Source organism: Gracilinanus agilis, chromosome 2 (assembly GCF_016433145.1).
Source record: "Gracilinanus agilis isolate LMUSP501 chromosome 2, AgileGrace, whole genome shotgun sequence".
NCBI lineage: Eukaryota > Metazoa > Chordata > Mammalia > Didelphimorphia > Didelphidae > Gracilinanus > Gracilinanus agilis.
Window position 1 is genome coordinate 350,291,715 of NC_058131.1, and position 23,563 is coordinate 350,315,277.

A 23,563-nucleotide genomic window follows, 5' to 3' on the forward strand; every position below is an offset into this window, starting at 1 on the left:
TTACAATGTTCTTTGTTATATAATAAAAAATTACTTCTAGTGCACATTTTGCAAACAAAAGTGCTAGATTTTAGATCAGAGGTCTTGAGTTAAAATGCTTCCTTTGTCATTTACTATCTGTGTGACTTGAAATATGGCATTTCATGTCCCTGGGCATCAGTTTCCTCATCTAGAAAATAAGAGGTTGGACGATCCCTTCCTGCTCTAAATCAATGATGAGATGATAGTGATGATGACACTGATTCTTCCCATCCTGCCTAGAAGGCCTAATTCTTATACTGATTAACAGGGAAGCTTTCATTTGAGCCATTTTCACCAACTACTCATTATGCCAATCTACTACTCCTTAGGAAACCTGGTGGCCCTCTCTGCTGCTGGAAGCCCTCCATACTGATTCTGGACTCAGTGCAGACACCCCAGCTTTAGCCCTTCTGGAGTTTAGAACTCCAGAACTCAAGTGATTATAGCCTTAGCTTCCCAAGAAATAAGGGCTACAGGAACAGGTTACCATGCCCAGCTATGAGCCTGTTATTAAAAGGCTGCTCTGATCCAAGCTACGATAGAAAAGAATATTTGGATTGGGAATCAGAGACCTGGGTTCTTGCCCTAATTCTGCCATCAATATGCTATGTGGCCTTGGGCAAATTATTTTTCCAGCCTTGTTTCTCCTCCAGGCCAACAATGGGAACAGGGTTGGACTAGATGTTTTTGAAGGCATCTCTCTGCTCTATTATCCTATAACTATCACTCATTCGATCAATAAATATCTATTGGGAACTTATGTACAAGTCAGTGTGTCTGATGCTATAGGACACACGAGGGTGAATAATGATCTCATTTCATATAACACTTTATGGATAGAAAATGCTTTTTATAAACGGACTAACTTGAAACTCACGATGATCTTTGGAGGAAGGCAAAACAAAGATTATTGTCTCATTTTGCAGTTGTGAAAACTGAGGTTTAGTGGTGAATGGACTTGTGTAAAGTCACAAAAATGTAAGCAATAGAACTGGACTCCAACTGAAGCCTTCCAACCCCAAATCTAGTATCCCTTCTACTAAACCAGGCTCTTCCCTGACAGAATTTAAGAGACTAGCTGGGGAGATAAGACAGGTACACAGATACATAGAGTACAAAGGAGAAAGTGATTATAGGAAAAGAAAGAGTTATGGAAATCAGGTGAGAGATGGAAGAAGAGACACGACAAGAGTCAGAATTTGTCTGAAACCCAGGGGAACAGAGCAGCAGCTGATGGGTCAACAAATCAGCTAAGGTGAGGTCCGAGCTATGACAAGGTGTTTTGAATGTCCTGTGGCAAGATCTGAAAAATGATAAAGTTTACTTCTCTGGTAATTCTTTCTCCATCATGACATTTTACAGGGGAAAGATCCAGGGCCTCTCACAAAAGAAACCTTCAGATATGTGGTGCTCAAGACAGTGATCCTCTCCCACCGTCCTGCCTTCACCCCAAGTCTTTCCTCTCCAGTTTGGATACCCCCAACTCTTTCCTTGATCCTATTAGGGTACAATTTTCAGGACCCTCCCTCTCCAGTGGAGCATGTAGAAACAGCCTCTAGAGTTAACTACTTTATACTGGGCTTTTGGGCTGGGCAGCTTGGTTAATTGCCTCATGCTGGAGGGGCCAGAAAGGGAAGGCCACAATTATTCTCTCCCTCCCTCCTACACCTCCCCCCAGTTATTCCTCCCTGGATTGGGGGAATCACGTTATATTGTCTAACTAAACCTGGCATTGGGCGTCCGGCCTTTTCCAGTGTGGAGAGATAAAATGGGTTTGGAGCAGCCCAGACTCAGATCACCACTCTGGGCGCCTGGCCTCCCTGCACCCATTTTTACATCCAGACGCTGCGTCCTGTGCGCCTTAGACCACTGGCAGTCCTGGCCAGCAGGCCGTGACGCAGGTTTGGAGGCTCCTTTAACGTGCACTCCAGGTGGTCGCCCCCAGCCCCCACCCCTACTCCTAATCCGGGTTGGAATATGTTTTGCATTTTCACTAGTCTTGTCACCCGGACACCTGAACGATGCCCGTCTTCCCCACAGAGCCCTTCGTTCTAAGGGAAGGTTTACATTTTGCAAGCAGCCCAGGTTGGGGGCGGGGGTTCCGCGCAGCGCTGGGCCCCCGCCCCAGCTCAGTGTATATTAAATATGCTTCGCTTGTCAATTTCTCTCCCGTACGTTTCTGCAGAGGAGGCGGGTCCGCCCCCCGTGCGCGCAGGCGCGCGCCCAGCCTGGGAAGCCGCAGGCTCAACGTTCAGTGACCACAGGCTGGTTATTGTAGGTAAGGAATCAGATAAGAAAGTAATTTATAAACCTCTTTAAATCATCAAAATGCAGCTCGCCGAGGGGTTTCTCGGGCTCCCGGGCCTGGCTCCTTTTTTTGCGTATGGGGCAGGGGTTTTTGGGCAGCCCCCGCTCCGGCCTCGGCCAAGTGGACCGCCTTCCGTGGGCATGTCTTTTGCAGGGGAGGGGGGGAGAAAAGGAATGAAGATGTTCGAGAAAATCCCCGGTGGAAGTGGGGTTTGACTGCCTTGCGGGGCGGGAAGGGGGTGGGGGCTGGGCTCGTTTTTTTTTTTTTTTGCCTAACCTGGGAGAGTGTGTGTGTGTGTGTGTGTGTGTTTTAATGCAACCAATTAAGAGTTTTAATTAATGCAGAGGAGGAGGGGGCTGGAGAGGGCAGATTTTTCCTTTTCTGGAAAATGGGTCATTTCCTAAACTTACTTTTTTTTTCCTTTCATTAATTTTTTTTTTTTACTGGCAAAGGAAAATGAGATCTATGTCGGGGGGACAGGAATAAAAAGAATTCCGCCATTTTGATGTTTTAAAAAAAAGTAAAGTGGTTTCGGGATGACAACGGCTCCACGCCAGGGCTGCAAAGGCGGGGCGGGGGCGGCGGCTCCGGGTGGGCGCGGGCTGGCGAGCCTGGAGCGAAGCCCGTCCCGGGCTCGGGAGCTGTCCCCGCAGAGCGCGCTGGACTGAGCGCGGCCAGGGGTGCCGGGACCCCTCGGGAGGGGAAGTTGGCCAGGATTTACCTTTTTTCCTAGATTGGGTGGGGGGAGGGAAATGGGGTATCTAATGTTTGCAGGGGAGAGGGGAGAGAAATAGGGGGAGGGGGAAACCTAGGAGAGGACCAGATAGATGCATGCGGAGAGAGAAGAGTACAGGTTCTGGGCCTGTCCGCAGCCAGGTTTGACCCACCCCCCTCCCCATCCCCATCAGCAAAATCACATCTTTCCCGAGCTCTGCTGTATGCCGGGCCTTGGCCTTAGCTGAAGGGGAAAGAATAGGTAAAGGGACCGTATTTTCCCAGCCAAATCCCGACACTTGTATATCTCCTCTGTAAGAAGATCAAAGTGAACTTTTTTTTTTTTTTTCAAATCCGAACTGTCCCAGAAACCGTGGGAGCCATAGTCTCCACCTGTGTCTGGACACTATCCCCACACTGTGGGTGCCCATAACCTACTGGGGAAGACAATTCAATTCATTAAAAGGCTTATTAAGGAGGCTCTGGAGGAGAGAGAAAGTTTAGACAATACAGGGACACTACTATGCCTTTGGAGCTCATATTTCGATAATAATAATATAGTTCCTTCAGCCTTATAAGCCCATCATATACAATATTTCACAACAATGGTTGAGGGGGATCCTGTTATTACCATTTTACAGGTGTAGAAACTGAGGCTCCAAGAGGTTGTGGCTTGTCATATGTGATAAATGCACAAATATTGCAGACAGGTTGCAGTTGGGGGAGGGGGGGAAGGACAGACTGAATTTGGATTCAGACAATCTGGATTCATATCTTGGGTCTGCTGTTTTACTCTGTGACCTTGATTAGTGTCATCTAACCTCAGAGCCTTAATTTCCACCATTGTAAAAAGAATAGTTGGACTTGTATCCCCTAAGGTCTGTTTAGCCCTGAATCTATGATCCTATTAACTAGAGTGCAAAATAACAGCAAATAAGATAGATAAAGGCATGGGAGATGCAAGCGAAATCTTTCCAGATGTTCCAGAGAATACTTCCTAGAGGAGGTGACATTTGAGTTGGGCTTTAAAGGAATTCCCAGCTTTAGAGTACTTTGGGAAAGACCATGCTAGACTTAGGGAACTGGGAACAAGAAAATGGGAAAGTAAAGGGGAACCTCAAGTCTGGGGCTTAGAGTACCTGAGAAGAGAATTGTGAACTAAGGGTAGCCAACTCCACCCCTATCTCATTGTTTGTAATTTTTGCATTCCTTCCCAGACTCAAATATGACAAAACTCCCTGCTTGAAGACTTCCTGATTTCTCCTACCCTGAGATTCTGTAACTGATCTGAGTTAAAGATAAATATGAATGCATTTTAGTGAATATTGGCCAAGTCCCTACTAGGTACATCTGAATTGTTATGTGGGATCAGACTTTTAGTGCCTGAACCCCTGAATTCTGTATTCTCTTAATCAGGGCTTTGATATTTGGTAGAAAAGAGCCTGCTTAATTTCCTTAGATGCCAGCCTTACTGGGGAGGAGGGGAGGGGGGAGGAGAGGGATGAGGAAATAGATGGCCCAGAGATTCTTAACTTCCTATTATTTTCCATATTTTTCATCTGTCGTCTGTGAATTTATTTAAACCTAATTATACCTTACAGCCTATCCCACCTCTTGGGATAACATGTCCCATAAGTTGATTCCATGCTGTGGACAGTCAGGCTTCCTGCGTTTTGTCCTAAATTTGCCTCTTTCATGTTTCTGTCAAGCCCCCTTGAACAACCTGGGAGGTAGTGAACAAATCCATCTCTCTTCTCCCCAGCTACCTTTTCAAGGTTCTGGAGTCTTGGCTGCCCCTCAAAGGCTGCCCTTCCCAGGATGTAGGGGCCTGCCTCCTTTCATCTTGGATGAAAAGGCCCTATCCCTTGGATGATTCTGTTGGACATTCTCTGAGCATTTGAAGCGACTTTCAGGGACCTGGCTCAGTGCTGATGACCTCTGTTCCTTCTGACCCTGTTTATTAGGTCTCTTCCTTCACAAATTCCCCTTCACACACATACCCTCAGTTACTTTATATATATATATATGTTGCATTGATCTATCTGTATACATGTTGGTTCATCCCAGTAAAGGGTAAACTCCTTGGAGGCAGGAGGTTGCATTTTTGTCTTTTGTTTCCCAGGAATGTGGCACAATACTTAGCATATAGTAGGCACTTAATAAATGTCCATGGATTGGGGTGGCTAGGTAGCACGGCAGATAGAGTGCCAGGCCTGGAGTCAGGAGGACCTAGCTTCGAATTTGGCCTCAGATGCTTCCTACCTGTATGACCCTGGGCAAGTCACTTAACCCCAACTGCCTACCTCTTGCTCTCTTCTGTCTTAGAACTTATACTAAGAGAGAAGGTAAGGGTTTAAAATAAATAAATAAATGGCCATCGATTTATTGCCAGATCAGAATAGCATTGATTTAGAGTGGGAAGGGATCAACTGGTCTAACCTTGTCATTTTATAGGTGAGCACCCAGAAAAGGAAAGTCACTTCCCAGGTCACCCTCTGAGTTAGTGGCATAACTAGGATTTTAACTCAGGTCTTCTCACTCCAAATCTGGCTACTCTCTCCACTCTGCTGCCTAAGAATTTGTTTACAAAATACTTATCTAAACTGTTTTATTTAGGGAAGCAAATCACTTTTCCAGGTACCCCTATACCATTTATACTTGAATGCTTTTCTAGAATGTTAGCTAGCGCCTTTTTAAAGTGCCTTTCATTTTTTTTTTTAAATCTATTCACTTCCAAAAATGAACAGTTTTCTCCCAGAGGATGATTATTCTCCTATTTTCTCCTATACAGTGTCCCTGCTGATTGTGGCTGCTTGAGTCTGATAAGGCTCATCCTCAGGGATGCTGTTGCTGCTGCTGCTGCTGCTGCTTCTTCCACTAGAATCCTAGAGACCAGGTTAGAGTTGAACCAGGAACATTCAACAGCCAGGGATAGACCTTCTTCCCTCCTAGGGCCTTTGTGCCCCAAGAGCTAAGCTGAAGCTGCTTAGAGATCAGAATTAGTTATAGCCAGTGCAGTTTATAAAGGGCTTTATACCTGTTATCTTGTTTGATCCTTATCAGAACCCTGGAAAGGACATGCTATTATTACCCCCATTTTACAGATGAGAAAATTGAGGCTAAGAAAGTGTTAGTGACTTGTCCAAGGAGCATCCAGAGAGCAAGTGACCAAGATAGGATTTAAATTGCGGTTTTCCTGTCTCCCAAGTCCAGAACACTATCCACTGTCCTGCCTTTCCTTTCTTGAGGAAGAAGCTTCAGTCTCTTTGCATTTCTTTTGGTTTGGTGTTAGTGATTTGAGGTTGTTGGGGGTTATTTTATTATTATTATTATTATTATTTTAAACCCCTTAACTTCTATCTCAGAATCAATACTGGAGTACTGGCTCTAAGGCAGAAGAGCAGTCAGGACTAGGTAATGGGGGCCAAGTGACTTGCCCAAGGTCACATAGCTGGGAAGTGTCTGAAACCAGATTTGAACCCATTACCTCCTATCTCTAGGTCTGGCTCTCAATCCACTGAGCCACCCAGTTGCCCTAATAAAGGCAACTCTTTTATTTACTTACTTACTTTATTTACTTAATTAATTTTTTAACCACATATGGAAAGGCCTTGGCTTCCCATTCCTGACACTCCCTGCAGGCTAAGCTTAATTTTACTTGGCCCAAGCCAGCATAATGGCAAAATTGGTCACTCTTTTCCCAGTGTTTGTTAATTTATATTCACCTAGACGGGTATGGTTGGGGGTAAAGGCTACAGGGTCATTGGAAGATCTCCAAGTCAAAAGGTCTTGGCTTAAATCCTAGCTTTAACCTGTAGCCCTGAGCGGGTTACTTCATAGAAATCAGACCTAGAATAAACATTGGTATAAGGAACTCCCAGGCGAGGAAACTCCTTCTCCCAAAGCAGGTCAGTACCTTCTCTGCAACTTATAGAGTCTTGTTATGTGAAGAAATGAGCAGCCATATTTCTGGGGGTGCAAGCTGGCATTTGCCACTTTAGAACACAGAACCTAGCAGAGCACCCAGGCCATGTGCCAGGGTGTCAGTTAAGGACAGGGTATAAAAGGAGGTCTCCAAACCCTGGGGGAACTGCACTTCTTCTCTGACCGAACCTGGAGGGTTGGGGAGGAGGAGGGTTTGGGCCCCTGAGGGTGGTTTCTGGGAGATTTCTGTTAGGCAGGTAGGAATTATTCAGTCATCAGCCAAATATTCAATACTTCCTTGGTATAGATAACATATACCACCTAGTGAGAAAGCAACAACCAAGAGCATCTCTAAATGACCCAGGGGCTGCCCAGCCTCTGGGTTCAGCCACAAGCTACAGAGTTGAGATTTGCCCTCAAGGCTGTCTCTTTACTCTGCTCCTAAACAACATCAACTTATGCTCCAGGATTAATCAACATCAATTTAGACAAGGTCTAGGGTTTTTCCTTCACCCACCTATCTTCCCTTTCCTATATTTATATAATTATTTATAATTAAACCTGTTTAACCTTGAGCCTGAACAGTCTTGGAGCTTTGCTTACCTCTCAACAACCATCTTTAATAGCAGTCAGATCCGAGGTTACAGCTTAGTTGAGCAGGTCATTCCAAGCCAGTTATCCGTTTCCAACTTGAGCTTCAGGGAGTTTCAGTCAGTTTCCTGGTGACATTTTAACTGTCTTGGCTGGATTGATTCCAAGCCCTGGGCCTATTAGCAGAGAACCTTGGGCTTAAAGGGGACCTGACCCAGCTGCTGTGGGAGGTTATCCAACTCTCATACAGCCTTGGTTAGGGATTCCCTACCCTTCATATTCCATCAATAACATCTGCCTAAGCCCCTTGACTGCTCCTATATCATCCGCTTTGTACTGGCATTACACTATAAGTTGTCTGGAGTACCTAAAGGTTCAGTGACTGGACGAGGGTCACACAACCAAGATGTGTCCAAGGTGAGACCTGAAAGAGCCGCTTGGCTTTGAGGTTCTCCGTCCCTTCTACCATGCTGGAATTTTCCGCCTGGAAAAGGCCTCTGAGGACATCTGATCCAACGAGCACCTCCCTTTCTTTATCATCCAGCCTCTTCTTGAGGATTGTCAGTGATGGAGGTTGCATGGGCCTATAGAATTAGAGTTGGGAAACTCATTTAATACAACCTCCACATTTGCCGTATAAGGAAACAGAGCTACAATGACTTACACAAGTAGTAACACGAAGCAGCCTAGTTCTGCTGCTGAGCAGCTCTAATTGTTTAAAAAAAATTTTTTTTTCCTTATGGATACTTGCCTCTTTAATTTTCTTTATTGGTCCTCATTCTGACCTTTGGGACCATGTAGAACAAGTTAAATCCCCCTTTTTTTTTTTTTTTTTTTTTTTTTAAATAAACCCTTACCTTCCATCTTGGAATCAATACTATGTATTGGTTCCAAGGCAGAAGAGCAGTAAGGGCTAGGCAATGGGGTCAAGTGACTTGCCCAGAGTCACCCAGCTAGGAAGTATCTGAGGCAAGATTTGAACCTAGGACCTCCCATTTCTAGACCTGGCTCTCAATCCACTAAGCTACCCAGCTGCCTCTACCCTGTTTGTTTTAATAGTCCTTGAACTAAGGCTATGATCCCATTTGCCTCCTATGTCTTGTCTTCTTTTTCTTTTTAAAAATAGTTTTCCATGTTTACATGATTCATTTTCTTTCCCTTCTTTTTTCCCTCCCCTCTCCCAGAGCCAACAAATAATTCCACTGGGTTGTACAAGTGTTATCACTTGAAACCTATTTCCATATTATTCATTTTTACCATAGAACTGAAACCTCAAATTATATATCCATATAAACAAGTGATATAAGTCATAAGTTTTTCTTCTGCATTTCTACTCCCACAGTTCTTGTTCTGGGTGTGGCTTGCATTCTTTCTCATAAATCCCTCAGAATTATCCTGGTTTATTGCATTGCTGCTAGTTGAGAAGTCCATTACAATTGATTGTGCCACAGTGTATCCATCTCTGTGTATAAGGTTCTCCTGGTTCTACTCCTTTCACTCTGTGTCAATTCCTGGAGGTCATTCCAGTTCACATGGAATTCCTCCAGTTCATTATTCCTTTGAGCACAATAGTATTCCATTACCAACAGATCCTCAATTTGTTCAGCCATTCTCTAATCGAAGGGCATCCCCTCATTTTCCAATTTTTTTGCCACCACGAAGAGTGCAGCTCTGGATATTTTTGTACGACCATTTTTCCTTATTATCTCTGGGGTACAAACCCAGTATGGCTGGATCAAAGGACAGGCATTCTTTTAAAGTCCTTTGCGCATAATTCCAAATCAAGGCAAACATTTCTAATAGCTTCAACCAGTCCTTCATATGGCACGGTCCCTTGCCTCCCCATCCTGATTATTCTCCTTTAGATTGGCCACATCTCCCCATTGTCCCTCCTAAAATGTAGTGTCCAAGTAGGGTGCCATGCTCCTAATTCCCTGGTGGCTAAGCACACCTAGTTATATTAGAGACTCTTCCTGTGTCTTTGTTCCATTAGAGGGCAATATTGAAAAGTGTTTAATGCTTCTTTCCTAATGTGGAAGAAAGAACTCTCACTGGAGTGAGAGGAACTGAGTTCAAATCCTACTTTTCTCTTTCCTGTGTAGGACAAATCATTTAGACTCCAGGGACCTCAGTTTCCTCATTCTTAAAATGAGGGAGTTGGACCCAAAGGCCTCTCTAGTGCTAGATCTATGATCCTGTAAAATAGAATGGTATAGATTCCTACCCTCTCCCCCTTTGCTAAGATTTGGGGTCTTGAAAACACTTTGAAGACCCCCACAAACCCCTTTGCCTCCTTTCCTGATCCTTGAGCTGGATAGGACTGGGAACTAGAAAACTGGCTTGTGTGGATTTTCCCTAGGCATGCCAGGGGATCTTCTTGGGCCAGGACACCAACCGACTGAACGCGCTTTTCTTAACCCCCCGCATGCTGTAGTAAATATACCTACGGTAAGAGCCAATAGGGATGAGTCAGGCCCAGGTTTGGGGGAGCTCACTTCCTGGGGCCGCTTTCCACGGAGCTGACAGTCACTTTTCTGTTGTGGGGGGCTTGTGTGCAGGTGGCTGGTGGGGTCCTTCAGTGGCCCATGGATGGGAGAGTGGAGATGGAGATGTTGAGGACCTTGAAGGGCGCTGCTGCTGGGGAGGTCAGCGTCCACCTGGTTGCCAATGACAGCACCGGCCACCTGCCTGCCACCACCTTCATCATCCCAGGTGCCCCTGGGCCCCGAGTCCTCAGCCAGCCAGGGGCCCCATCACTGCCTCTCCTCTGCCCTCCAACGACTCACAGCAGGGTGGGGGCTTAGAAAGAACCTCCCGCTAGTCACCCAACAAGCCACGCATGTCATCTTGCATCCCTGACTCTACCCGGGACCCCAGAGCTCCTAGGAACCGGCCTCTGCTTCTGAGGTCTCCCCCTCTGTACCAGAAAGGCTAAGGACATATTAAAATCAGTAGAAATGTGTACTGGCTATGGGGGGGGGGGGAGTTGGGGAGTGAAGGGGAAAGGAAGAGCATGAATCATGTAACCATGTTAACTTTTCTAAAAAATAAATATAAAAAAAAATAAAATAAAATCATATAAGTAAAAAAAAAAAAAAAGAAAGGCTAAGGAGCTGAGAGGCCAGCCCCGGCCTGGGATGACCCGAGCTCCCCCTCTTTGGGCTCCTGGAGTCCCTGGCCTGGTCAGAAATCTCCAGGCCGTGTGGAGAACCTTTCCTTCCCAGACTTTGTCCAGGGGGGAAGAGGACAGTATTTCAGTCCTGGGCGACGGTCTCTCCAGCCCCCACTGTAAGGACTGTGCAGGGCATGGAGGCGCCGGGCCTCGGGACAACAGGTTGGGGAATGACACGGTTCTTTGGGGGCTTGTTCACTCTCGCTCTATATTCTTCTCTCAGCCAACACCACCACCATCAGCCTCCCCACCAATACCTTAGAGATCCCGCGCTTCCCCAGGGAGTCTACCAGAGCAGGAGGGCCCGAGAGGGCCCCGGGGAGCGAGCCCGTCACCGCCACGGTGCTCCCCCAGCTCAGCTCGGGCCAGCCTGGCAGCACCGTCCGCGTGCTCGAGTGGAAGGACGGAGCCACCTCCCTGCCTGGGAGCAACCTACGGGTCAGTCAGTCAGGACGTGAGGAAGCTATCCTCAGCGTCCAGGTGGCGGGAGGCCTGGAGGCTGGTCTGAGGGAGGTGGCTAAGCTCACTATGGTAACTCTAAGGAACGGGGTACAGCTTTGGAATCGGAGGTGCTGGGTTCAGATCTACTCACCTGGCCCTTAATACCTGTATCACGGTGGGCAGGTCGCCTGAGCTCCCTGTTCTCAGTTTCCTCATCTGTAAAATGAGGGGGTTGAGCCAGATGGTTTCTAAAGGCCTTTGCAGGCCTCAGCCCATGACCGATGGACCCACAAAAGTTAAGAGAGAGATGAAGGGATGCTCTTCTAAGTGACCCAGAGGAAGGAAAGAAGGACTTCCAGGACGTTCTCCATTGAGCCTAGCCAGTTTCTAAACTCTAGACGTAAATGTGTGGCTCTTTTTTGGGAAGGGGGGTATCCGCTAGGCCTTTTTCTCCCCATCCCACCCAAACCCTTCCATTGCTTGAAGACCCCTGCTAGGATGAAGGTGGGAGAAGGGGACTCTGGTAGGCCTGGAACGAGAAAAAGGAAGAGGGCCGATCCAAGCTGGCTTACCTTCCCCTCTCTCCCCCAGCTGAGGATCAGCGACTATGGAACCCTGAAGGTGGTGGGGACAGACAAGATAACCTCCCAGGAGCTGCTCCGAGAAGACTCAGACCCAGACAGAGCCCCTCTGGCCCCAGCAGGTGGTGGTGAGATCGCCTCCCAGAGGCAGGGGAGGGGGCTAGGCCTTGGGGCCAGAGCTAAGGACAGAGGCTCCGTCTGCTCCCAAGAAGGCGGCTTCTGGGGGGATCTCTCCCAGCAAGGCTGCTGAAGCCAGATTCTCTTTTCCCGGGATCCTTTGTGCTGGGCATTCCCCTGGGCTTCAGTCAGCATTCCTGGGACAGGGACGGGGATTGGGTTGCTGGATGGAGAACTCTCCAGGTTCACTTTTATTCCTGGAGGACAGAGGGAGGCAAAGAGGCCTGGGGTGATGGGCTGAGGGACCAGGAAGGAAGGGAGAAGTTCTGGGAGCCTACTCATCTCACCTCCTTTGGTCCTGATGCAGAATGCCCTCCCGGACGCCAAGAGGAGGAAACTTTGGGCCATTGCCACATGTGTGGGCGGCAGAACGTATCGGGGCAAATCCGGGGTTTCTGCAGTGAGCAGTGCCATCGACAATTCAAAGAACGGTAAGAGGAATGGAGACCTGGTGGGGGCAGGGAAAGGGGCTCCCCCTTCTTGGGCTGGGGGATAAGAGAGATCCCTTGACCGGGAGCCCCTCTTTGAGAGGGAGGCTTTCTAGGGCCACCAGAGAACCTTTCAAACATTCAGATGTTCAGCCAGAGCCCACTCCCCAGCTTGGCGGTCAGGGAAGCAGGGCCCCTCTCTGGCCTGCCCTCCCGCTTCTGGGTGGACTTCCCCCTTGGAATGTAAACTTCTCAAGAAAAGGGACCGTCTTCACTTTTGTATTTGTATCCCCAGCGCTTGGCACATAGGGAATTCCTTTTTTTAACTTTTAAGTTTTCTTTTGAATATTTCCCCATAGTTACATGTTTCATGTCCTTTCCCTCTCCCCCGAACCACCTAGGGAATTCTTAATAAATGTTTCCCATTCACTCTGGCATCCAGTACACTGGGTCCTGGAGGGGACGGGCAGAGATGCGCAGGGAGGCAGCCCAGGGGGTCTGCATGCGGAGGGGATGGGAACGAGGGACCCGGGCTGGGCCCTGTGGAGAGAGAGAGAAGGCCCTCATTTCCCTCAGGTCTCCTTGTTTCTTCTTTCCTCCATCAGCTCTGTGATTGTGGAGAACTCGGGGGGCAGCACCAACACATCTGAGCTCCTGAAGCCTGTGAAGAAGAGGAAAAGGAAGGAATACCAGAGTCCCTCCGAGGAAGAATCCGAGCCTGAACCTCTGGTAAGGAGAGAGGCCTCGAGAGAGGACGATGAGTCACCAGGGGCCGCTGGCTCACAGGGCCACAAGTGCCTACTTATTAAGTTACTTTTTTTTTTAAACCCTTACTTTCCATCTTAGAATCAATGCTGAGTATTGGTTCTAAGGCAGAAGAGTAGTAAGGGCTAGGCATGGGGGTTAAGTGACTTGCCCAGGGTCACACAGCTAGGAAGTATCTGAGGCCAGATTTGAACCCAAGACCTCCTATTTCTAGGTCTGGCTCTCAATCCACCGAGCTACCCAGCTGCCCCTTAAGTTACTTTAAAAAAAAAATCTTACCTCCTATCTTAGAATCGATATGAAGTATTGGTTCCAAGGCAGTGGAGCAGTTAAGGGCTAGGCAACTGGGGCTAAGTGACTTGCCCAGGGTCTCATCGCTTGGAAGGGTCTGAGGTCATATTTGAACTCAGGACCTCCTCTCCCCAGGCCTGGTGCTTGATCCATTGAGCCACCTTCCCTGCCCCTTGTTAAGATGCTTATTAAAGTCCTTTGCAGTATGTAGGGCCATGGGCTGGGGGACACAACTGGACTAGACCCATCCTAGTTGCCAGGGAGCCTGATTTGGAAAGAAAATGCAGAATGGCAAACTCTGGGTCCTTGGGCTCACCTAAGCCTCAGTAGCCACAAGGTCTGTAGGAAGAGACACGAAGGGCTGCTCGGTCACACAGCCCCCTCCCGGAGTGGGGAGAGAAGCGGGTGTGGGGGACGCTCGCACTGTGGTTTGAGGGTTCTGAGGGCTGGAGCACAGGGTGAAGGGGATGGGAACAGCCTGGGGAAGAGGGGTGGAAGTTGTCGAGTTTGCTCCCGTGGGAGCCACTGGGAGCCCAGTCTGAGCCCAGCACACTGAGTGGGTTTGGGGCCTCAGTTTTCCCATCTGTGGCTGCCCACTTGGGAGGACTCTCTGGGTGGAAAAGGGGGTGTATGTCTGGAAGAGCAACCAGAGGGCTTTGCTGGCAAATCTCCCTTGGAGCCGAGGCTCCCTTCTGGGCACGTGGCCTGGAAGAGAGGGAACGGGCTTGTCTTCCACAGGAGAAACCAGAAGAACGGAAGAGCCTGGAAGCTGAGCCCACCGCCGACACCCCCGAGAGCGAGGAATGGAGTAGCCAGCCTGGTATGGTACCTGTGTGTGCGGGAGCAGGGAGGTCACCGGGTGCCGCTGAGTCTGGACTGTCAGTCTGTAGATAAAAATATTTGTCCTAAATGTAGAGGCGTAGATTTATCTGTGGTGAAACTATGCAGGGCTGCAGAGCCCGAGACCAGCTACTCCTAGCTAGGTCCCGCCGTGGAGAGAGCCCGGGGCATGGAGTCAACAAGACTTGAGTTCAGATTCACGTCCCAATTCATGTCCTAATAATGTGACTGTAGGCAAGTTATTTAACTTCTTTGTCTGCCTCAGTTTCCTCAAGCAGGGATAATATATGGGGATAATAATAACATCTATGTCCTAGCTTTGTGGGATTTTTTTTTATAATGCTTTACCTTCTGTCTTAGAACCAAGTATCCATTCCAAGGCAGAAGAGCAGTAAGGGCTAGGCCATTGAGGTTAAGTGACTTGTCCAGGATCACTCAGCTAGGAAGTGTTAGAGGCCAGATTTGAATCCAGGACCTCCCACCTCCAGACCTGGTGCTCCATCCACTGAGCCACCTAGCTGCCCCTTCAAAAAACATTTTTTAAGTGCTGACTTTGTACCAGGCACAAAATAAAAGACAGTCTCTGCCCTCAAGAAGCTGATAGTCTAATGAGGAAACATCATGTAAATAAGGTCTGGAGATGGTATATACGGAATGAATGAAGATAATCTGAACAGGGGAAGAAGGCATATGTTTTAATTTTATTTTAAGAACAGAACTAAATTTCTCATATGAAAAACTTTACAATTTCTTCACAGGAAGTCAAACAATTGAAGAATATTTCAAGTTGGGGCAGCTAGATAGTTCATTGGTAGAGCACTGGGCCTGGAGATGGGAGGACCTGGGTTCAAATGTGACTCCAGACACTTCCTAGCTGTGTGACCCTGGGCAAGTCATTTAACCTCAGTTGCCTAACCCTTATCACTCTTCTGCCTTAGAAACAAAACTCTCTATTCTAAGACAGAAAGTACGGGTTTTAAAAATATATACATATTCCAAGCTTCATCTCTTTCATGCTATTTGATTGGCTTACTTCAGGTTTAAAGCCTCTGTCCCCTGTTGAACCCATGTGCCAAGAGTATTGAATGGCCCTACTTCTGCCATGCCTATCATTGATTCTTCTTAGTTTGGCAGGGTGGCACATGAGAGCAATTATCATTGACGGAGTGCATTGTGAGACTATACGGGGGTGGGGCTGTGTGTTTATAGCTTTAAATGAATATATATATTCTAAACACATATATATTATATATTTATAGCTTTAAATGTATTTTTCAAATATTTAATTTATATTTTATTTAATATATTTTATATCTAATATATTCTAAACAAATACAAAAAAACAAAAACAAATAAACAAATAACATATTCTAAACAAATCTAATATATTTGTTTAGTTTTTAGAATTATAAAGTCCTAAGTAAGAAATAGAATGTCTTAGGATGGTATCTTCATCATGGCGGCTAGATTGATGGTGGGGGCTTTAAGGGAGGGACAGTTTGGAAAGTGAAATAACTGGTAAAGGAGATGGTATCTGAGGATAGAATCTAGATTTTTTTCTCATGGCTTAAACCATTAGGAATGATGGACGCTTGGCCAGGATTAGAGTATTCCCAACGGAGCCAATAAAACATATATTTGAAAATGGAAAAAAAAAAAGAGAGGTTACATATATAGTGTGTATATGTATATATGTGTGTGTGTGTATACATATAGATTTATCTGTAATCTGCTAAGCTGTGCTAGAATTAGCATAACAAAGAAAAAATATCTACAGAGAACCCTAATTTGTGGTAAATATTATCTAGGAAAGAAGTTAGCACTAAAACCTCTAGTCTTAGATATCTGTGAAAAAATATGGATAATAAATATGGAAAACTAGAAAAATTCATACAAGGAGGCAAATTCATCTTGTAGGTGTCATTGCAGCTTGGTGGGATGGGTTTCATGATTTGAATATGGCTCTGTAGAGGTATACCTGATTCACATGGAACAGAAAACAGAAGAGAAAAACTGAGTGAGCGTTAAGATGACCATCGGTGCCTGGTCCTCCAAGGCTGTCAGCAGTAGCCATGTCTGTGCTGGCCGTCCATACGTACTGATTCCACCCTCTGTATTCCCTCTCCAAGGTTCTTAACATAATGAGGAACACATCTGTAAGCCCTCGCTCTCATACACTGGCCATTCCCCTTGCTTTCACCCACAAAAGTTCATTAATTTAGTAAGCAGTTTAATTGAAGTAGGAAAAAAAAACCACCAAAAACAAAAATGTTGTTCACTTAAAACAGGGATGATACATACATTCTGTTCGATCCCATGTCTGGCTCTTTCTGGCACAAAACTCAGTTTAGTAGCTATTTCTTCCCCAGCCCAAGTCTTCATTCCTAACATAGGAAACAGTATCTGGCCATAAATATCCCACCTTCCAGATGTAGCACCAGGTGTGAGGAGTCACTCGGTCTTGACTCGCTATAAGAACAGAAGCTTGAAATCTAGCAGGTGCCTTTCCTGTTTGCTGAGACTGTTTTGGGCCATTTACCTCTATGTTAGTCACTCAGGTACATGAAAGGCTATTTAAGCCTTTATTTGATGCCAAGGCATACCTATCTTAGCAAACAGTAGCTTGCCTATTCTGTCTCTCTGTTTCTAACTCATAGGGCTAATAACCTGGAATAAACTAGACCTGGAAAGAAGGAGCCTTAGAAGTCATGATGATCCAGTCCAGCAACAGCAAGGTGGCTCAGTGGATTGAGAGCCAGGTCTAGTGATGGGAAGTCTTGGGTTCTAATCTGGCCTCAGACACTTTCTAGCTGTGTGACTGTGGGCAAGTCACTTAAATGCCATTGCCTGGCCCTTACTGCTCTTCTGCCTTGGGACCAATATGCAATATTGATTCTAAGATGAAAAGAAAGGATTAAAAAAAAAACTCATCCAGTCTAACCCCCTCATTTTATGGTTGAGGAACCACCACAAACTCACGCTGGAGCAATTTGCCCAAATTCACACAGTTAGGAAGTGGCAGAGCCAAGATTGGAACTTGGATTCTGTGACTCCCAAATTCAATGCTGTTTTCCACTTTCATGTTTTCTTTCTCTGAAAGTCTGGTATCCAAGCATTTATCTACCCTTGAAACCTATCTTCATTAAGAAAGGTTGATATTTAAAGGTTTCTAAGGTTGCCAGAACCAGTAGAATTTTTCTTTTGGCTTGGAACCTGTGGTATATGTGGCCATGTTTCTCTTCTCTCCACCTTTAAAAGTCCATTCGTGATCCTGTACTTAATGTTGGCGCCAGTCATCTGCTTTCCTTAAAGATAGAAGGCAAATTAGGCAGAGGAAGTTGTCAGGATATCAGTCAGTGAGCATTTATTCAGCACCTACCATGTTGCAGACACTGTGCCACGATGGAAAAAAAGGCAAAAGACAGACCCTGCCCTTCAGGAGATTTCAGTCTAATGGGCAGTGGCCTGACAGAGGGCTAAACTACCTTCTCTTACATTCTTTTTCCTGCTTTCAATGAAAAAAAATTGTAGTTTCGGGGCAACTGGGTAACTCAGTGGATTGAGAGCCAGGCCTAGAGATGGGCGGTCCTACTTTCAAATCTGGCCTCAGATACTTCCTAGCTGTGTGACCCTGGGCAAGTCACTTAACCCCCATTGCCTAGCCTTTACCACTCTTCTGCTTGGGAGCCAATACACAGTATTGATTCCAAGACGGAAGGTAAGGGTTTAAAAAAAATTGTAGTTTCTACAAATTTCCTGGAATACATTTGAGACATCTATAAATATACATTATAAGCATTTCTCAATTACATGTTTCTTATTCTCAATGGTCTGGTCTGTTCCGTTGATCTACTTCTCTATTTTTTAACCAATACCAGATGATTTTGATGACTTTTGCTTTATAATGTAGTCTAAAAGTACTATTCCCCCCTTCTTCTCTACCTCTTTTTCTCATTTTCCTTGATATTTTAGTTCTTTTATTTTTCCAAATGGACTTTTGTTATTATTTTATCAAATTCTATAAAGTATCTCTTTGACAATTTGATAGATACAACTTTAAAAGTGTAAATTAACTTTGTAAGTATTGTCATTTTTATTATATTGGCACAGCCTAGCCATGAGAACTGAATCTTCCTCCAGCAGTTTTAGTTGGGTTTTTTTTTTTTTTTGGTGTTGTTTTTAAGAAGCACTTTGCAACTAAGCCTATACAAGTCTTTTTCATGCTTTGGTAGACTGAACCTCAAATATTTTATGCATTTAGTAGTTATTTGGAATGAGATTTCCTTTTTTGAGTTTTTTTTTTTTAACCCTTGTATTTCGGTGTATTGTCTCATAGGTGGAAGATTGGTAAGGGTGGGCAATGGGGGTCAAGTGACTTGCCCAGGGTCACACAGCTGGGAAGTGGCTGAGGCCGGGTTTGAATCTAGGACCTCCTGTCTCTAGGCCTGACTCTCACTCCACTGAGCTACCCAGCTGCCCCTTTTGAGTTTATTTTTGAGGATTTATTTTATAACCTGCAACTTTGCTGAGGCTGTAATTATCTCAGTTTCTTTGCTGATTCCCAAAGATTTTCCAAGTATACCATCATATCATCAGGAAGTAATAATATTTTATCTCTTTTTTACCTATCTGTATGCCTTTAATTTCTTTCTCTTGTCTTATTACTGTTGCATTTCTAGAATTATATTAAATAATAATGAAAAGAGTAGGCATCCTTGCTTCATTCCCATATTTATTTTTTAGAAATTCTAGTGTATCCCTATTGCATATGATGCTTGCTTTTGGTTTTAGATTTTTTAGTGATATTTAAAAAATTTGTCCCTACTTTGTAGGATTTTTAGCATAAATGACTGTTGTACTTTATCAAAGACCTTTTCTATACCTATGGAGATAGCTGTGATTCTTCATGGGGTCCAATCACTCTTTGGAACTATTCCGTTGGCTGACATGTTAATCCAATCTTCCTTCTTGGTTTAGTAGCTAGTAATAATTGATGACACTTATTTATATAACACACACATATATAATGATTATATATTTTAATTAATTTAGTATATTATATAATTATATAATTATTTTGTTATTTTTTATATTTATTATATTTTATTATGTATAACATATATATATAATAATTATTATTATCTCATTCTTTCCTCATAACAATCTTGGGAGGTAGATCTATTATCATCCCTATTTTACAAATGAGAAACTAGGACTAAGAGAAGTTAAGTCACACAGCTAGCAAGTATCAAAAGCAGAATTCCAGCTCAGGTCTCCCTAAATTTATCCGTCGTGACAAGGAGCTGCCTTGATGTGGGGAAGCTTTCTGTGGGTCTTAAATCTTGATTTCTTCATTCTGACCCCTTGTTGAAGTACACAAAAGGGAACTTGAGCGTTAGCACCATCAGAAATGTTCTGAGTTGAGGCCTCCTTCAGCCAAGGCAGGCTTATTTCTTCTCCATCTTCTGAGATTGCAAAATGCTGAATGTTGACTCCACTGAGACCTTTGCTTGGGCCTCCGTGGCCAGCACTCGTCTCTGTACCTGTACCCAGACCTCTGTATCTTGTTCACAAATTTTGGGATCGTAACCAAGTCCTAGAAAAGCCTTCAGCTCTTGAAGATTCTTTGGACAGAGCCAGCTAATGAGGGGTCCTATCCAGTGCGGGTCAGATCTTCCAGCTAATGGGACACTTTGGTCCCATTTTTTCCCATTCTTCCAAAAATCTTCCCAAAGAGGATGCTCTCCTCTGGGTATATCAGTATCTTCAGGTAGGTCATGTTCTCAACTATCTTCTCTACAAGCTATTGAAAAGTGGTTGGAGCAGCGAGATGGCTCAGTGGATTGAGAGACAGGCCTGGCTTTGGGAAGACCTGGATTCAAATCTGACCTCAGATACCTTCTAGCTGGGTGACCCCGGGCAAATCACTTAAACTCAACTGCCTATCCCTTACTGCTCTTCTGTCTTAGAATTAATACTAAGACAGAAAGTAAATTAAAAAAAAAAAAAGAAAAGTGGTCAATGATTTAAAAATTCCTGGGGACATATGCTCAAATGAGTAGACTCTTGTTAGCCAGATAAAGGCTGTCTTCTACCACTGGGATCTAATAATACCTCCTTTACCCATTGACTTTAATAATGACTTATCTGGGCAGATGGCCCAAGGTATCTTAGATTTATGGCATAGCATACCGGTCCACTTTGCTTCTCTGATTCAGAAGTCCAGGAGTCAGGGAAACTAGATGTCTCAATGGATTGAGAGCCAGGCCTAGAGAGGGAAGGTCTCGGGTTCAAATTTGACCTTAGACACTTACTAGTTGTGTGACCCTGGGCAAGTCACTTAACCCCCACTGCCTAGCCCTTATTGCTCTTCTGCCTTAGAACTGATACTTAGTATTAATTCTAGGGCAGAAGAGAAGAGTTAAAAAAAGGCGGGGCCAGGAGTTTATACATCTGGATCTCCCCAGGCTTCTTCTGTGCCACCATGTTGGAAGAAGCATATGAACTACAGGAATCTCTAGTGATGCTGTTGACTCACATGCTATTGGTGACCATGATCAGGTGGTTTCCATGGTCTTGGCAGCCTTCTGAGATGGCTCTTGGAAAAATTTTAAATATATTTTATATAAGTATAAAAATAATTATGTAATTACTGCAATAATTTATTTATTTTATAATTACAATATGTAATAATCATAAATAATTAATAATTATAAAATGTATTTTATATAAATATAACAAATTGTGCTCCAGAAGCACACCCCACATCCTATGTCCGAAATGAGAACACACCATGCTTTTTCTTCCTCAAATAACCCCCCTACTCCTAAGGCCCTGAAGAATCATCAAAATCATATTCCCCAGGATGCACTGCTGCCGAAGTGAAGGGGTCCCATGGATTGTCAGCTCTTTACCAGTATTCTTCCGTTAATATTTGAATATGCTATAGTTGGCCTCAAAAAACAAAAACAAAACCCTTACTTCCTATCTTAGAACCAATACTGTGTATTGGCTCCAAGTCAGAAGATCAGGAAGGACTAGGTAATGGGAGTTGTGACTTGCCTACGGTCACACAACTAGGAAGTGTCTGAGGCCAGATTTGAACCCTAGACCTCTCATCTCTAGGCCTGGCTCTTGATCCAATGAGCCACCCAGCTGCCCCCTGCTAGAGTCGTCCTTGATCAATGCTAACATTTTGGAAATGTTTGCCACATCAGAATATACCAGAGCCAAGATGTCCACCTTCTTGGGAACACCTATAACTTAGTAACCTTCAGATTCCTGTTAGTCTGTTCCAAATATGGATAATCAGGGGGCAGCTGGGTGGCTCAGTGGATTGAGAGCCAGGCCTAGAGATGGGAGGTCCTAGGTTCAAATCCGGCCTCAGACACTTCCCAGCTGTGTGACCCTGGACAAGTCACTTGACCCCCATTGCCCACCCTTACCACTCTTCTGCCTTGGAGCCAATACACAGTACTGATTCCAAGATGGAAGGTAAGGATTTAAAAAAAAACAAAAACAACAAAAAATAAATAAGGATAATCCTTCTCACTCAGCCCACAGGGGAATAAACTCCTCCATAGGCTATTGCAGCAATGTTTGCCATGTTGCCAATGTCCATCATTAATTAAATGACATGCTTCATTTGGAATCCACTCGTTAGCCCAGCAGGATGCGCTCTGTCGTCTGCCTTCTCAAGCACTGCTGAATTAAGTCCTAAGATCATCGAGTTAGAGCTGGAAGTGAGTACATCCCCCTCATTATACAGTGAGGAAGGCGAGGCACTTGCTCGCAGACATACAGGATTTGAAGTCCAGCATCCCGTCTGGGAGGAATGAACTCAGGGATGGCCTTGGGGAAGCTCTCCTCAGGTTCTTTGGCATCTGGGCAGCACCCTGCTCCCAACCCCGTTGCCATTTCACCAGCTTCTGCCAAACCAGGGCTTCATTTGTCCCTCGAGTGTATTCAGCTTGCCCGTGTCCATCTAGACTAGAGATGTCAAACCCAGGCTCTCAGGGCAGAACCAGATTAAAATGTAATTGAGAGGGGCAACTAGGTGGCACAGTGGAGAGACTGCCAGGCCTGGAGTCAGGAAGAGCTGGGTTCAAATCTGAATTTGGACATTTCCTAGCTGTGTGAACCTGAACAAGTCATTTAACCCTGTTTGCCTAGCTCTTGTTCTTCTGTCTTAGAGTTGTTACTTGGACAAAAAGTATGGGTTTAAAAAATATAATGGGAAAATGTTTAACAAAATAAATAAATAACAATACAGTTTGACCTAGAGAATGCTAACTCACAGTTTTCTAAGTCAATATGCTGTGGATAGAGATCCCTTTCTTTTTTTTTTTTTAAACCCTTAACTTCTGTGTATTGGCTCATAGGTGGAAGAATGGTAAGGGCTAGGCAATAGGGGTGAAGTGACTTGCCCAGGGTCACACAGCTGGGAAGTGTCTGAGACTAGATTTGAACCTAGGACCTCCCATCTCTAGGCCTGGCTCTCAATCCACTGAGCTACCCGGCTGCCCCTGATCCCTTTCTATTTGAGGATACAGCTCTCCTTGCCTTCAGAGGCACCTGGCTTCTTGCTGGTGGTCCATCTTCAGACAGGCTGCCATGTCCTTTGTTCTTTCAGGAGAGGCTGTTCTTCTCATTCTATGGATCAGCAGACTTTCTGTGTATATCTGCCTTGTAGCTGGGTGATGGGGTGGTCCTTCACTGGATCTCCAGGGCTTATTTTTGAGCCATTTGAAGGCATTTTTCTTCATTACAGACCTTTTTTTGCCATTCTCTGACTTCTCTTCATTCTAATCTCTGCAGCCTCTGGTCACACATAATCTAACTTTCTTTTCCTTCAGGGCAAGCTGGGTGCATTGGTCAATTCTCACCCATCAGAACTTGGTTCACTTGGGACAAACTGACAGTATCTTCCTTCCTGGTCTTTTACTCCCAGTTTCCAGAGCAGCCTGTTCATCACTAGCACAATGTCTAAGGCTTCCCGCTTTGTGTTGTTAGGTATTAATGAACTGGACATGGGCTCCCTACAGGGTCATTGCTGCCCCAAATTGCCTTTCTAATCTTTGCAAGGGTTCCAGTGTTGTGGCCTATGATTCAGACTTTGTATGAGATCAAATTCTGGACCCATGGGGGCAGCTGGGTAGCTCAGTGGATTGAGAGTCAGGCCTAGACATGGGAGGTTCTAGGTTCAAATCTGGTCTCAGACACTTCCCAGCTGTGTGACCCTGGACAAGTCACTTAACCCCCATTGCCTAGCCCTTACCCCTCTTCTGCCTTGGAGCCAATATACAGTATT

At 45.2% G+C, this 23,563-nt stretch overlaps 1 protein-coding gene across 1 annotated transcript in view; it reads left to right on the forward strand.

The window, feature by feature from the left end:
* The first annotated feature begins 2,260 nt into the window (after nucleotides 1-2,260).
* Nucleotides 2,261-23,563, forward strand: part of L3MBTL1 (L3MBTL histone methyl-lysine binding protein 1) — a 75,040-nt gene continuing 53,737 nt past the window's right edge. Inside the window, exons 1-9 of the mRNA XM_044659810.1 lie at nucleotides 2,261-2,299; nucleotides 5,835-5,939; nucleotides 9,918-10,006; nucleotides 10,117-10,270; nucleotides 10,954-11,168; nucleotides 11,763-11,880; nucleotides 12,237-12,360; nucleotides 12,963-13,086; nucleotides 14,152-14,233. Of these exons, the coding sequence (XP_044515745.1) occupies nucleotides 9,920-10,006; nucleotides 10,117-10,270; nucleotides 10,954-11,168; nucleotides 11,763-11,880; nucleotides 12,237-12,360; nucleotides 12,963-13,086; nucleotides 14,152-14,233 (904 nt within the window). The 5' untranslated portion in view covers nucleotides 2,261-2,299; nucleotides 5,835-5,939; nucleotides 9,918-9,919. The remainder of the gene's footprint in view (nucleotides 2,300-5,834; nucleotides 5,940-9,917; nucleotides 10,007-10,116; nucleotides 10,271-10,953; nucleotides 11,169-11,762; nucleotides 11,881-12,236; nucleotides 12,361-12,962; nucleotides 13,087-14,151; nucleotides 14,234-23,563) is intronic.